The sequence below is a fragment of the Canis aureus genome, chromosome 4, assembly GCF_053574225.1.
Source record: "Canis aureus isolate CA01 chromosome 4, VMU_Caureus_v.1.0, whole genome shotgun sequence".
Classification (NCBI taxonomy): Eukaryota; Metazoa; Chordata; class Mammalia; order Carnivora; family Canidae; genus Canis; species Canis aureus.
In genome coordinates, this window is record NC_135614.1 from 66,006,015 (window position 1) to 66,021,232 (window position 15,218).

Here is a 15,218-nt window from a genome sequence, read left to right on the forward strand (position 1 = left end):
TCTCTCTCTCTCTGTATGACTATCATAAATAAAATAAAAAAAAAAAAGAAAGCTAATGTTGTGTTTAATGTCCATAGTAATGTGAAATATACATGTGGTGTAATGACCACCTCTTAATAGCAGAGGGCCACCAAGAGATTTTAGTGTTCTCACTGGTGTTTCTATTATGCTGGCACTCCGAAGAGTACTACATTTGCCACTGGCTGATAATAAAAGAAGAGGAAAAAAGGCTACTGTAATCGTCATTAAACCCATCTACTTGCTGGAAACACACCAGATAAAGAATCATGGAAAAAGTTTAATGAGTGTTTCTTATTGCTGAAAACAAACGAGAGCAATAATAACAAAGAACCTAGATTCTGAGTCGGACTTCCTAACTTGCCATATGTTTCTTGAAAATAATCTCTTTATATTTCAAGTTTCTTCTTATGACTTACTATGAAGATGAGATCAGATTTTTGGAAATCATGTAATTTTAGACTAGCAGGGATCACAGGCAAGCCCAGTTATTTATAATTAAGGAAAAGCAAATTAGATTAAAATTTATCGGGAATCATCAAGAAAAAGTTCTAGTGCATATACTAAACTGGCCATAGAACTAAAATTTATCCATAGAAGTAATTAACCTTTTTAAAATGTTAAACATTTAGATGGAAATATTAACAAAATGTTATATATCCAAAGTGATTAAACAATGAATATAGAACATAGCTTTCCTTAATTTCTCAGAGTTGGAATTATACACATCATTTTTTTTTTCCAAAGCCCAAACAATAGGCTCAGACAACATTAAAGGGCAGAAAGTTATATATTTCAAGATTTCTGTTTTGTAATTCTTGTCTTGCTGGAATCAACCTCATTTAACTTTCATGACATAATTTTGTTAAGTGGCTAACAGAAGTACATAAAGTAAAACTATGGACTGTGGATGATAGTTTAGTATCAATATATATTCATCAACTCCAACAAATGTACCATTCTAGTAAGAGATATTGATAATAAGAAGGCGAGGAGATATATGGAAAATCTCTGTATCTTGTATCAGTTTTGCTGTGAACCTAAAACTTCTCTTAAAAAAAATAAAATCATTAAATTAAAAAAATTAAAAACAAAGAAGAAAATTGGGTGAGGGGGAAAAAACTACATAGGAGGGGGAATGTGCCAATGAATGGTGGTAACCAACTTGGATGGCATAACAGAGGCAGACTCTATACTTAGCTCCAAGATGTGCAAGATACTAGCTTGACACAGAAAACAAAATCCAATTTTAAAAAACAAAACCAATTCCACTGGAAAAGCACACCTAATCCTAGTACAGAAAACTGAGAAAATTTCTCTTTTGAGTCCTTATCAAGAAATAACACTGCATTCTATAATGTACTAAATATATGTTATAAATTGAATTTAGTTCTACAGATGTGCAATTTGAAACATTAAGGGCTTATTATCTAATTTTTTATGTTCACATTTAAACCCAACACTGAGAATTTGCAAGAATACTCCTTTATCTTAATTTTCTTTCAAATGTGATCCACACATAACTCACAGTTGAGCAATGTCAAATCATAAAAACTTCAAGACAATTCTAGAGCTCCATAATATGTAACCCTTAATAACACACATAAGCTTCCACCTGTATCCATAATCTCAGGTAAAATGATCATAATAAATCCCCTATTTAGTAAATGAAATAAAAAAGTTTCAAAGTACTTTCTCTTAGAACATTGCTCAATAAAGGCTAATGTCTGATACCTAATTAAAATTCATTAAAATACAGGTGAACACATGAACTCCATCATCATGGTGGGTGCAAATCATGTGTTTAAATATACAATAATCTAATGATCTGTCTTGAAAAATTTAAGTTAAGGGCAGCCCGAGTGGCTCTGTGGTTTAGCGCCGCCTTCAGCCCAGGGCCTGATCCTGGGGACCTGGGATGGAGTCCCATGTCGGGCTCCCTGCATGAAGCCTGCTTCTCCCTCTGCCTGTGTCTCTGCCTCTCCCTCTCTCTCTCTTTCATGAATAAATAAATTTAAAAAAAATCAAAAAAAGAGAAAAATTTAAGTTGAAATAAAATTTGCATATTCAGAAGAATAAATAACCCTTCAGGTATTCTCCAGTAATACAAATTCTTATAGCTGATATATAGCATGGGATTTATTAAACTTATATTTTGACTATACACTATGTTTTATTTGTTTTTATTTATGTTTGTTTGTTTTTAAAGATTTTATTTATTTGAGAGAGAACGAGCAAGAAAGAGAGAAAGTGCACAAGCAGGGGGAAGGGGCAAAGGGATAGGGAGAAGTAGATTCACCGCTAAGCAGGGGAGCCTGACGTGGGGCTCAATCCCAGGACCCCAAGATCATGACCTGATCTGAAAGCAGATACTTAACTGGCAGAGCCACCCAGGCGCCCTGCTACTATGTTTTAAAAGTCATTTTGACCACGGTAGTAATTTTATGTTTATAAAATATAAACCCATCCATTGAATTAGTCAAGATCTAACAAGGAAATAAAGGGTTTATTTTTAAAAAAGAATTGATTGTTTGAAGAGTGTAGGTATAGAAGCTAAGCACAGTGCAGTTGCCCAGGGCCAATGGCTGCTAACTGTTACCATGTCTAGGCTCCAAGGGACAAGCAGAGGGAAACCGTAATGGAGCCCAGTAAGAGAGAGAGTCCTGCAAATGCTGTGGCCTAGAGCAGAAAAGAGAGCTTCAGTTGAAGAACTAGTTAACTCAAGGTGACCTCTTAGGGTGGAAGCCAAAGACAATAAATACTCCCTTCTTAACACTGCTTCCTCCTCTGTTGGTCACACGAGACACAGTGACACGTTAGAAGCTATACCCACCATATCAGCTCCACAGGTGAGGGCAGAGTTTTGGAAGGAGGAGAGTGGATCCGGGCAGGCAAATAAAAAGAATGCAGCCTGGTCTAGATGTGAACTCTGCCAGCTAAATTACTGATGCAGCTCTTGGCATCGCATGAGTTCCTCTCCTGAGGCACTCACTTTAAAAGCTCTTATTGAACAAGAATGGGGGAGGGAAGTGAGCAAAGCAATAAATCCATTCTCTTTAATAGAAGTTTATTTTTTATTCTTGGGAAACTTACTTTTTTAGCTGATGTCCCAATCCAAATCGCTCTTTTGTAGAAATCTGAAAGACATCAACAGTGGGCACTGCAAAGGAAAATATAATGAGTTAAAATGTTGAGCTGAAACTTAACCATAGCCAGGAAAAAGAATGAAAAGTATTATAAATGATACACTCTAATATGTACATATACATAATTATACATTTATGCTATATAATACATAAGATTATATTTATACACATATTCATACTTAAAAACAGTGTACATACAGTCCTATACATTGCTACTTATGCATAATATATATGGATTTGGAGATCATTCTTGGTCATTGTATATCATACACTAATGTATAATATATGTGTACATAAATATATAGTATGTAAAATAAAGAATTGCCAAAAAATATGTAAGTGTAAATAGCACTGTGTAGGACAGTTTGTACAGGATTCTTCAAGTGAAAGAAAGAAATGTTTAAATAAACATGCACCTTTTTCTTCTTTTGCAATTAAACAATGGATGATGAGGTATAACAGACTTACCTTTCACTGGGTAGCCTGATGTCATGTAGTTTTACCAGATATATGCATTTCTGTAAGCTAATAACTATGATGTTTATGAATTTAATAATCTCTCAAAAAAGGTCACTCATCATTCATTATTCACAGGGTTATTAAAGAATATCCTTCTGAGTGTCCACCGTGCCAGCTACAATAGATAGAATGGCAAATACACACACACACACACACACACACACACACACACACAAATATTCTTGTTATCATAAAGCCTTGGTCCAGTGGAAATACAAACAAAAACTAGACAGATACAAAATGCCACATGGTGGTAAAGGTTCTGGAGAAAAATAAAGGGAAAGGGTCTTGGAGTAAAGGGTACATGGGCATAGTAGGTTCCAGCACTAGATAGTATGGCAGGAAGAAAAGTGTCCTATCAGAGGAAACCAGGAGGGCACAGCCGCTGAGGAAAAAAAGTGCTTCAGTATTCTACGAACAGTAAGGAGATCCGTGGAGCTACGGAGGAGTGAGCAAATTATCATTTTAGGAGACGAAATCTGAGAAGGACCTTGGGATCTCTATGAAAAACAAGGGTAGAAGTAGGAAAATCACTCAGGAACTTAGTAAAGAAATTGGAAAGAGATACTGTCGTCTGGACCTATGGAGATGGTGAACTGTCTTGCTAATAGGACATTCTCAGACCACACATGCTCCACAATGGAAACCAAATTGGTATCCCCAAATTCCTCACCTCCTGTGTTGGCCATTACTCTGGGACACAAATACTCCACTGATCAAAGAAAATTGGTGTTAGTATCATCAATTGGTTCCTTTTCCAAAAGCATTCTAATCCTTATATACAGACTGAGGAACAGAGTGGACACTGCTCAAATCCTACTTGTCCCAAACCCAGGCTACAGAAATTAAAAAACAAATAAAGAATCCTAACATCTTGAAAATTCGGCAGAATTATTTTTTTAAGAAAAAGATGACAACATTGGAACATGCTGTGCTCTCTCTTTAAAGACTGAAGAAGACACAATCCCTTCTCAGGCAGATGGAAAAAGTGACAGGGGAGATGGAGGCAGAGAAACAAAAGGGATCTGGTTTAAAAAAAATGCAGAAAATTCCAAAATGCACTAGAAAAACTGAAACTGTCACTGGAAATAAATGTATAAATGCACAGAGAAAGAGATAATAGACACAAATGTTTACCCAGGATATATATATAGTATTCCTACAAATTAATGATGCATGTTTACCCAGAATATACAAATCATTCCTACAAATTAATGATGCAAAGATAAAACTTATTTATACTATGAATGACTAGAAAATAAATGTCAATATTTTACTAAAATAATAAATCTCCTAGGTAAACTTAAGTTACAAACACTGACTCAACTAGTAGTATAAAATCTGGATGACCCAAATTTTAGAATATACCGAAAGAGATAACAAGATGTTCCAAAACTGTTCCAAGATTCAAGTGAAAGAACATATATTGCTATTAAATTAATGCAATTATTACTATTAGCTGCATTAAATGTATACAGAAAATGTTAATAATCAATGAAACTGGAAGCAGAGTGTACAGCAATTTTTCCGTAAATCTAGAAATGTTTTAGATTAATTTTTATAATTTTTGGGGGGAGGGGGAGGAGAGAGAGAATCTCAAGCAGACTCCATACTCAGTGCAGAGCCAAACGTGTGGCTTAATCTCACCACCCTGAGATCATGACCTGAGCTGAAATCAAGAGTTGAATGCTTAACCAACTGAGCCACTCAGTCACTCCAATTCTTATAATTTTTTTAAAGTAATAGCTTTCTGATAAATAATAATCAGTTAGAAAATAAACTGGAATACAAAAATCCTAAACTGAAATACAAAAGTCCCATTAACAAACAAATAGCAAACAAGTACTCATGAATAAATTTAGCTAAAATTACTGACCTAAGGCAGAAAAAAACATAGAACTGTACTGATCAATATAACTAAAAGCAATGAACAAATTTTCCTTTAAAGGAAAAGTGAACATAAAAATGTCTGTTCTTCCTAAATTTATTTAAAAGTTACCTTAAAATAACCACATAACTCCCTACAAGTTTTCATTTTTAGGGACAAGAGAACAAGGAAGAACTTGACAGAATGCACTAGAGAAATATTTTCATATTTTAAAAAAGGTGAAAGTTATTCAATTTTTCCTTGTCTTTCATATAAAGTAGGTTGGGAAGGCAGTCAGTGAGGGCTGTTTAAGATATGTGGAAATGATTCTAACACTGGCCATGTACATGCAGAGGTACCAATGATGAGATGATGTGCACATAAAAACATGTTTAATAATGTTGGTTGGTTGTCACTTTAAACTAAAAGCAGCCTTGCCCTTCAGATCAGAAACTAGACTTATACACCAGCAATTCTGAAAAAAAAAAATACATAAGAATTATCATGTCTTTTTATTTAAAGTGTATTTCTTCATGTACAATGAAAATAATCCCTATCTTCTATATTAAAGTGGATAAGGAGGTACATTTCTTTAATTCTTATCATTCCTGTTCACTTATAGATATTTTGTCAGATTAGTCCCGGCCAAATATTACAGCTCAAATAAGTATTAATCATATATTTCAAAAACCTAGCAATGAATGCTTTCAAAAATAATTGTTAACTAGGTCAGTCTAAACCTTGGATTAGTCATAAAACTTGCTTGAAGTAAATGAAGACTGAAGTGTACCAATCGAAAATAAATACGTGGAAGATAATATCAAGGAAAAGGAGGAAAAACCAGCCCAATAAATATACATAACAAAACATAAGCAACACCAAAATAGATGTTTTACAAATGAACAAAATTAAAACACTTCAGACACAAACTAGCAGAAGTCTCCAAAGTATTTTTACCTTTTTGTGGGGGAACTATTATGATTCCATAAACTTACTTACACTTGGTCAAATTTATCTCATTCACAAAATAGTCACTCTTATGTATGGAAAAAAAGAACCATAATCCTCATGTTTCTTTGGGTTATAAACTATTAAATAGGCAAATGAACTAATAGAAATGAAAACAGAAGAACTAAATTATGGGTAAGTTTTAACATCAAAGAAGGTGAACAATAAAATCAAATAAACATGAATTAGAATACAGTTGTTAGAACATTTATAAAACCATGCAAATATAACAAATCTTTAAAGAGACACTGAGAAGGAAAATTTCTGCCTAAAATTCGAAATTATATTTAAAAAATGAGTAACAGTCATAAGATTACATAAAAGCATGCCACATTCTCATCTCACACAGATGGAGTGGAGTAAGTAGAGATGAATTGACCCAATTTTGCCCCTAACCTTGATAATTAAAAAGAAAGTCCAGACATAAGAGCTGCTTTTTCTTTTAACCACTAACAGAATAAAATTGAATGATCACGTATCAAATCTCTAAGGAAAGAAAAAAAATTAGCCATACAGCAGAGTATCTGGGGAAGGAGCAAAAATATATACCTAAAACCTGAAATATTGTGCAGATATTACAAATTATTCCATTCTAGAATATTTAATGACTTAACGACAGTCTCATGACATAATATTATGGTGCATAACTATACAATTCAATGTCAACTTTATGAAAATGAGCCATGTGTGCACAGAAAAGAGAAACACTAAACTATTATAGGTTTCTCACTATAGAGGGATTATGAGTAATTCTTTTTCTTCTCCATTACATTTCTATCCATTTGAAATAATCACAATAAAAATTTAGTTGTCTTTGCCTGGCATTAAGTCATATCATGTTGTTTATGTTAAGAGTTGATTATTTAAGTAGAAATCATTCTACAAAAATAGAAAAGAGGTGACTCAATGGAAACTTTTTCAAAATGAGAGATTTTCCTATGTATTTCATAAACTTGGAAGGTCAGGAATATTTCTTGTGTAAAAACTAATAGTCGATGTAACTTCCTTAATATGCCTATAAAGAAAAACATACTAAAATCAGAGTACAGAGAGCTCTATAGAGCACAAAGAATGTGTGAAGATAGCTATGACTTCAAGAGGTGTTATCTATGTCTACATCTCTTGATTCTGGGTGGGTTTTTCAACCACTTTGAACAATACAATACTATGGAAGATTCACTGGGCCGTTTTCCAGATGGCATCCACAGCCTGTCTCTTGGAACGCTTGCCTTCAGCCCTCAGTCACCATGCTGCAAGAAGCCTGAACCACATGAAGAAGCCATGTGTAAAGTCAACACTCAAGTCAAGAGGCTGCAGCTGAGCTCCAAGATGGCATATACATCAACTGTGAGATATCTCAAAGTCCAGCATCATGAGCATCCAGCCTAGTAGCAGCTTTAAAAAACATAAGCTCCACCTACCATCTGACTTCAAAGGCATGGCAAGAACTCCAAGCAAGAACTCAGTTGAGCTCAAAGAATAGTGAGAGATGGTAGGTTGTTTTAAGCCACTAAGTTTTGGGGTGGTTTGTTATTTAGAAGTATATAGCTAGAGCAACATGAGTAGATACAGTTTGTGTGGGGGGGGGCTGGGGGATGTACGTGTGCGCATGTGCACAAGCATGTACATGTGTATTTGGTAGGGGAAAATATCTTAATCCAGTAAGTCTTGGGAAGATTAAATAAGAGCGTCCTTTGTTGTAAATAGTTATCACTTGAGATATAGTAAAATCATCCTTTAAGATGGTGGAAAACGAAAATATTACGAAGATCTCCATTTTCAAAAATATAACTATGTTATATTTATAGTTAGGCTAAATTCATCAGTAATCAAAGGAGGGAGAAGTAAACATTAAAATTAAATCTCAGAATCAGAGACATAAATAATTAAATCTAAGGGTAACCCAAAAGATACTTGCTGAGCTTCTACTATATGCAAAGTTCTCTTGTAGGTTTTATTCTGCTTGTTTCACATCAACTTGTCAACTTCTGAAATCTATACAATCTAATCCTGTAGGTTTCTGTTTCCCTAAGTTATATTGACAATAAACCATCTTTGTAAGGATGCCAGTATATTTAAATACCATTATCAAGATAGCTGCAATTATGCTCAGAATTACCAAATGAACATTTTGTTTAATGCACAATGCACAATTAATTCATATTCAAAATAACAAACAGAAATAAAACTAACCTGGGCCATTTAAATACTGTGTTAGTGAGCAGTGTAGTCGGACAATTATAGGTTCTGTTCGAATCACTTCCCAAGCCACAGCAATCTCCTCCTGTGCAAATATATTAAAAGATGAGCCATCTTTTAGCATTCTTGACTTTTTTTCCAAAATGAAAAAAATTCTAAATTTATTTTAAAGAAATACATAAATCAATAAGGCTCACAAAAATTACCTCAAGATCTATTGGTTTGGAAAAGAATGTCAAAGCATTCTCAGTTTTTGCCTTCTACATAGGAAAATTAAAGTGAAAATTTAAGAAATAACGAAGTACTATAATAAGAGCCCATAAACTTCAAAATATATTAAAAGAACCAATGTAAAAATACATATATAAAATTTGTTTCTTCAACCATAGCATTTCTAATCAATGTAACAAAATCAGTATGTTACTAATAACATAAAAGAAACAAATATTTAATTTTTTCCAACAATAAAAATAAATGTTTTTGAATGTACCAATCACATTGTGTAAATTGATACTTACATCCAGAAAGCTAACATCAATATGCAGATCAATATCTACATCATCAATGGCTCCATATTCCCTGAAAGCAAAGATTAACACTTATTTTTCCATTTTCCTTAAAAGATAATGTGTGCTAGTTTAAGTCAAAGATTCAATTACTAACTCTTATCCCTGACCTCTACAGAGCTCAGAAGTGACTGGTGACTTGAATTAACTAACCCCATGTAGTGGATTTTCATCTTCTGTGACTTTTTTATCATCTAGACATCTATTTTTATATACATGCATTTGCATACATAAATTCAAGAATTGTTTGCTTCATAGTCTCAAACATCCCCAGTTCTCTGTGGCAAATTCAACCATCTTCTCATATGATCACTTGGTTTTCATTGCGCTCTCTGAAGAGGAAGAGCTGCTTTCAAAGGGTAAGAGAAGGAGTTTCCAACATGAGGAAGGGGTGGGGAAATAATTCACTGTCAAAATGATGTGCCCATGACTTCCCTTCCATGGTAAACATTACTGGTTCTGAACCGGATCCATGTGCTCTGCCACTTAAATGTCATTGTGTTTTGATAGGCAGCTCTAAAAGTCTGTTATATCAAAATTAAAACAAATCACAACAGTATGTGCCACATGAAGACATTCTAAAAACCAACTTTTCTCCAGCCCAGATGGTGTCATAAACCAATATACTTTTTAAAAGTTAATGAAAGAATACAAAAACAACAGTTTTCCCATATTCTCTATTTACACATATCTATATTTTTTATATTTTTATAAAATTATGAACTGACAAATGCTATCCACGGTGAGGGATACAATTATAGAGATAACTGAAATGATAAAAGTTAACTGCCAACATTCATTAAGTCTGAGCCAGAAGTTATTTTAAGAATTTTACACACACATAATCATAGTTACTATAGGTACCACTACCACTTTAATTTTTATATGCATTCACTGAAGCCCAGAGTAATAAAGTAACTTACTCATTATCACTCTGTAGCAGTCAAGATTTAAACACACACACACACACACACACACACACACATCCTATTTATTTACGCAGGCGATTAATCGGTTCAACATACAATTAACTACCATTTTGCAGGAAACCAGGTCAAACATTAATGGATGGTCTCATTAGGTTCTCGTCAGAGCCTTATGACAAGGATACTATTACCACCCTCACTCGCAAACGAGGAAACTAAAGTTTAGAGAATTGTAATAGGATGCCAAAGAGTCGTTAAGTCAGTAGGGAAGTCAGGCATTGAACTCCTGTTCAATTTCTTGTGTGTAGGACAGTATCTGGCACATAGTCCTCAAAGACAATTTCTGTGTGCTACGTAGTCAAGTAATGCTATATCATACAAAACTGTGGCAATTGCAAAGGATTCAGAAAGCCACCTTTGATGATTAAATTGTTTTATGTAATTTGATGAAGGAATGAAGGGGTTTTTGGAGTTTTAATGTCTATGAAACACAAAAAGCAGCATGTTAGAATAGAGAACTCAGCCTTTGTGTTTTTTTCCACAGTCCCCTTAAAATATATATATAAACAGGGCTCCCTGCTCAGGAGGAAGTCTGCTTGTCCCTCTCCCTCTGCCCCTCCCCCCTCTAATGCACTCTTCCTCTCTCTCTTGAATAGATAAAAATCTTTTAAAAATTTTTTAAAAATTTAAAGGAGCACCTGTGTGGCTCAGGTGGTTAAGTGTTTTCCTTTGGCTCAGGTCGTAATGATCCCAGGGTCCTGAGATGGAGCCCTACATCAGGCTCCCTGCTCAGCAGGGAGTCTGCTTCTTCCTCTGCCTCTGCCCCTCCCCCCTGCTTGTGCTCTTTCCTTCTCTCAAATGAATAGATACAAATCTTTTTTAAAAACTTTTAAAAATACATGCATCAAAACACTGACCAATCTTCACTATTTATGAAATCGTACTTTTTATTCTTTGATGGTAATATTCTTAGGTTATATGAAGAAGAACAGGAATAAAAATTATCCACAAAGAACTGATTTTTTAAAAACACTGCATGTCTCAAAACATCTGTGTTATTCATAAAGGATAAGAACACTTATAACCTTATGCAAATTTAGACATGATATGATATGCAAATTTAGATATAAGAATATGCCAATTTATTTATGAAATTATACAGACACTGTGCCAAGAATAAGGACCAGGCAAATAAACCATCTCTTTTATGCCTCCGGTGCAGGGGTCAGCAAGATTTTCCTGTAAAGGTCAAGATAGTATTTTATCCTTTTCAGGCCTTTTCTGGTTTCTGTCACATCTTCCTCTGTTTTTGTTTTTCTTGAATCCCTTTTAAAAAAGCAAACACTATCTGTATCTCAGAGGCTGTTCAAAAATGGTCCCCATGACCCAGCGATCAAAATTGGCTGATCTTGAACATCAGCAAATTTGATCTTGAACATCAGCAAATTATTCATAAATATAAAAGTCAAACATCTTTTGTGTTAGGCAAATTAAAAGAAAGAACCACTAATTGTAATGATGAGGACTGATTACTAATGATGTTCAATAGACATTTAAGTGGGGTGAAAATTGTAACAAATACGTGTAGACTTCTGTGTAGAAGGATGTTGGTGAGTGCAGAAATTGGGGACAGAAATGAATGTTAAATAATAAGGAAATACTTAAGTAAACTATAGTACACTTCTACAATAAATTTTTTTTTTACCCATTACTAAAGAAGTTGATATAAAAATATTTACTATCCCGAGGGATATGTTCCAAAATACACTGTTTGGAGCAAGCAGAGTACCAAAAATGTATGGAAACTGAAATGCTCTTTTTAAATAAAATAGAAATAGAAAAACCAAAAAAGCTTTTTCTAAAGTACTTATTTATTAACTATAGATTGTGGGTAAAACTCTTTTTACAAAAAAATGTTATGTGTTTTCTAAAAACATATCTACTTTTTCTGATTACAAAGGTAATATAAGCTTATTTTATAAAATGTCAGAAACAGAAAAAAACACAAAAAGCAACTTGTATCACTCAGAGAGAATTATCTTTGCTTATATTTCATTCCATATGTGTGTGTGTGTATATATATATATATGTATATATATAAAGAAAATATGGTATATAAAATTTTTGTCCTGCTCTTTCACTTCTTCTAAAATGAGTATTTTTCTATATTACTAAATATTCTTCAAAATCATAGATTTAAATGGTTTTACTTGTATAAATATAATCAATATTTAATAATATAACAATTATACAATTATTAGGTTGCTGTTGATTCTTTTTACACTGTAAATATTGATAAAAAGGTCTCTGGATAAAAAAATCTATGTGCATCTGTCTTCTCATAGAATAATTTCTACTAGAATTACTGCATGAAATAAATAATATAATTATATTCGGGAGTCTTAATATATGTTATTCAATTACCATTTTAAAAGGTTATGACCATTTCTTATCATACCAGCCAGGTTATCACAGTGACCACTTCCCATATCCCCATCATTACCCAGCACTCGTTTCCACCTGGTCATTGCCAGTTTCACAAGGGAGAATAATTTTTGTTTGGATTTAGTTAAAATGGCAAGACTTTGGTGCAATCAGAGGCAGAGAGAAGGAAATCAGAGACAACAAAAATCAGTAAGAACCTTACCCACAGCTGTTTTGTTCAGAGTTTCTCAGATTACTTCAACAGAATTTATCATAAAGTTACAATCAGAAAGTGACATGTATTCTTTTAAAACTTTTAACATGTGAATTTTAAGGTATTCTTTATAATTTCTTCAACACTTTTGTGTCAAATTTCTAATACTATCAATTTATTTCAACAACAACAACAACAACAAGGAAATAAAGATTTACGTGCTCTACCCACCACAGCAGAGCACAAAGAACACAAATACAAAATTTTAAGGAGGGGAGGCATTAAAGGTTTGTAATTAACTGGATTCTGCAGGTGTAGATCTGTAAATAGTTACACTTTTTGTTTTTATGTCACACTTCAAAGAATTCACAACAGCGCTGCATATATGCAAACCAATTTCCGTTGTGATGCCCTTTTTATATAATGCCAGTAATTTCACATTTCCCACTGCGAGATTACAAAGCGTGATTACAGTTTGTCCAGATGCAGCGACCCAGTCATCAGGATTGCTTCTATATCTGAATAACTTTCAGTTGCCCCGGATCTCATGAATAGCAAATGCAGAATCAAGTCAAAAGCCTGAAATATGAATGCAACTTGAATTGTGAAGCCAGATATCTGATTGTGTCCTGAATGCTGTATTGGGCTTATAATAACTCAAAATAATTTCATGCACTGACTATATTTATTCACTGTGAAAAGACTGCATCAAATTGAACCTGAGTACTTTTTCAAGATAAGGGGAACAACATAGAAATGATCTGATGTAGTTGTTACACCCTGGAACTGACAAAGGACGGCCTGACAAATTTTCTTCCAGACATCTGAGCTACTGTTTGAATCAATATATCTTAAAATTTGGTCATTTGATTTTGGATATTTATGCGTGACCTAGTTCATTTAATAGCATATGTATGAAATGTATTTTTCTATGAACATGTATTTTTGAGGGTACTATGTGTTAGGATTCTTGGCAATTTTTTTCTCCTATTTTTTAATGGAATTAATCAAGATAACATCCTCATTAATGAGACACAACGTCAATACTCTCAGTATAGTAAATGTTAACCCATCTCTGCTGGTCCTCCTTTCTCTATAAAACTACAGCTTATTTGTTATACTGTTGTGATGTTTTATAACACTACCTGATGAAAATCAGCAATGACTGTACTGGTTATAAAAATATTTTTAGATACCTAGCCTTCTCTTATTAGCTGTCAAGGAAATTACACATACAGACATATACATGAAACTCTACCATAGGTTACAGGGAAATAAAATTATTGCTACTTAGTTATTTCTTGTATTCAGTGACTGGTCAGTTATATTTTGAGAAGAAATCTATTTTGTGAGGAAACAGACACTTTCTATGACACCTGAAACTCAACAGCTTGCCTGTCTATCTCTGCATGCCTACTCAATGTGTGTTTTTTGCTCAGTGTGGGAGAGATGTTAGTGAATGGGCCAAGAATTATGCAAACTCAGTATTCAGAAAGAAATCTTGGTAGATTAAAGCACTGGCAACACTGTATCCAAAGTGCTCTGAAGTTTCTCGAAAAGGCAACAGGACTGAGAAGAATTTAAAAAAGGAGATCCAGATAAAAAAGGAAGCCCATATCAAATGACAGTGTATAAGAGGTACGGTCGCTACAACTTCCCCTCCGTTGAAAAAATCCTGGGTTTTGCTTGAAGAAAGAACAGACACTGGGAACAGGGGTGACTGTCTGGGATCTGACATTCTGAAGCTTTCATCTAGATTATGGGCCAGTGTTTTTGGAGAACTGTCTCCCTTTTGTTTCTTCTATGTGCTTCCTGTCATCACTTTCCCTTGGTTTTGAGTCAGACCATTTTTCTGTAGGCTCTAGAAGCAGGAGTGGGAGAATCAATATGCGGGAAAGGGCACTACAAATATCTAGCTCCAGATTTTTTGATGAATGACATACTTCAATGGATGCTGAGTTATGTTGGACTAACAAAATTCTTCAAATCTCAGTGGTTTAACACATAAAAGGATCTATATCTCACTACCACAACATATTTACTAAGGACTCAAAGAGCGGGAGGGGAGATGCTACTCACTGTGTTCCCTAAGAACCCAGTCTGATGGAGTCCAGCAGCAACAGGAGCTCATGTCCTAGTACTTACACTTACATTTCACTGGCCAAAATTAGCTGTGTCCACTCATGACATTAAAAGGGGCAGGGAAATAAAATGCTGCCATATGCCAGAGGACAGGAGCCAGAAGATCTGGAAGTGGTCCTACTGTCACTACAAACAAAAATACAGAAATCCAGAAAAGTGGTCCATGCGGACTTTTGTGGCTTTTCCCCC

The 15,218-nt window shown here is 34.1% G+C and overlaps 1 protein-coding gene across 6 annotated transcripts in view; it reads right to left on the reverse strand.

The window, feature by feature from the left end:
• PARP8 (poly(ADP-ribose) polymerase family member 8) overlaps positions 1-15,218 on the reverse strand; it is a 172,980-nt gene that overhangs the window by 51,418 nt on the left and 106,344 nt on the right. For all 6 annotated transcript variants that reach the window (XR_013378531.1, XR_013378532.1, XM_077896016.1 and 3 more), the window contains 3 exons: positions 9,276-9,336; positions 8,752-8,842; positions 3,112-3,178 (listed from right to left, as the gene is read on the reverse strand). Coding sequence is in view for 4 of the 6 variants with exons in the window: in XM_077896016.1 (XP_077752142.1) it covers positions 3,112-3,178; positions 8,752-8,842; positions 9,276-9,336 (219 nt within the window). In the remaining 2 variants the exon portion in view is untranslated. The remainder of the gene's footprint in view (positions 1-3,111; positions 3,179-8,751; positions 8,843-9,275; positions 9,337-15,218) is intronic.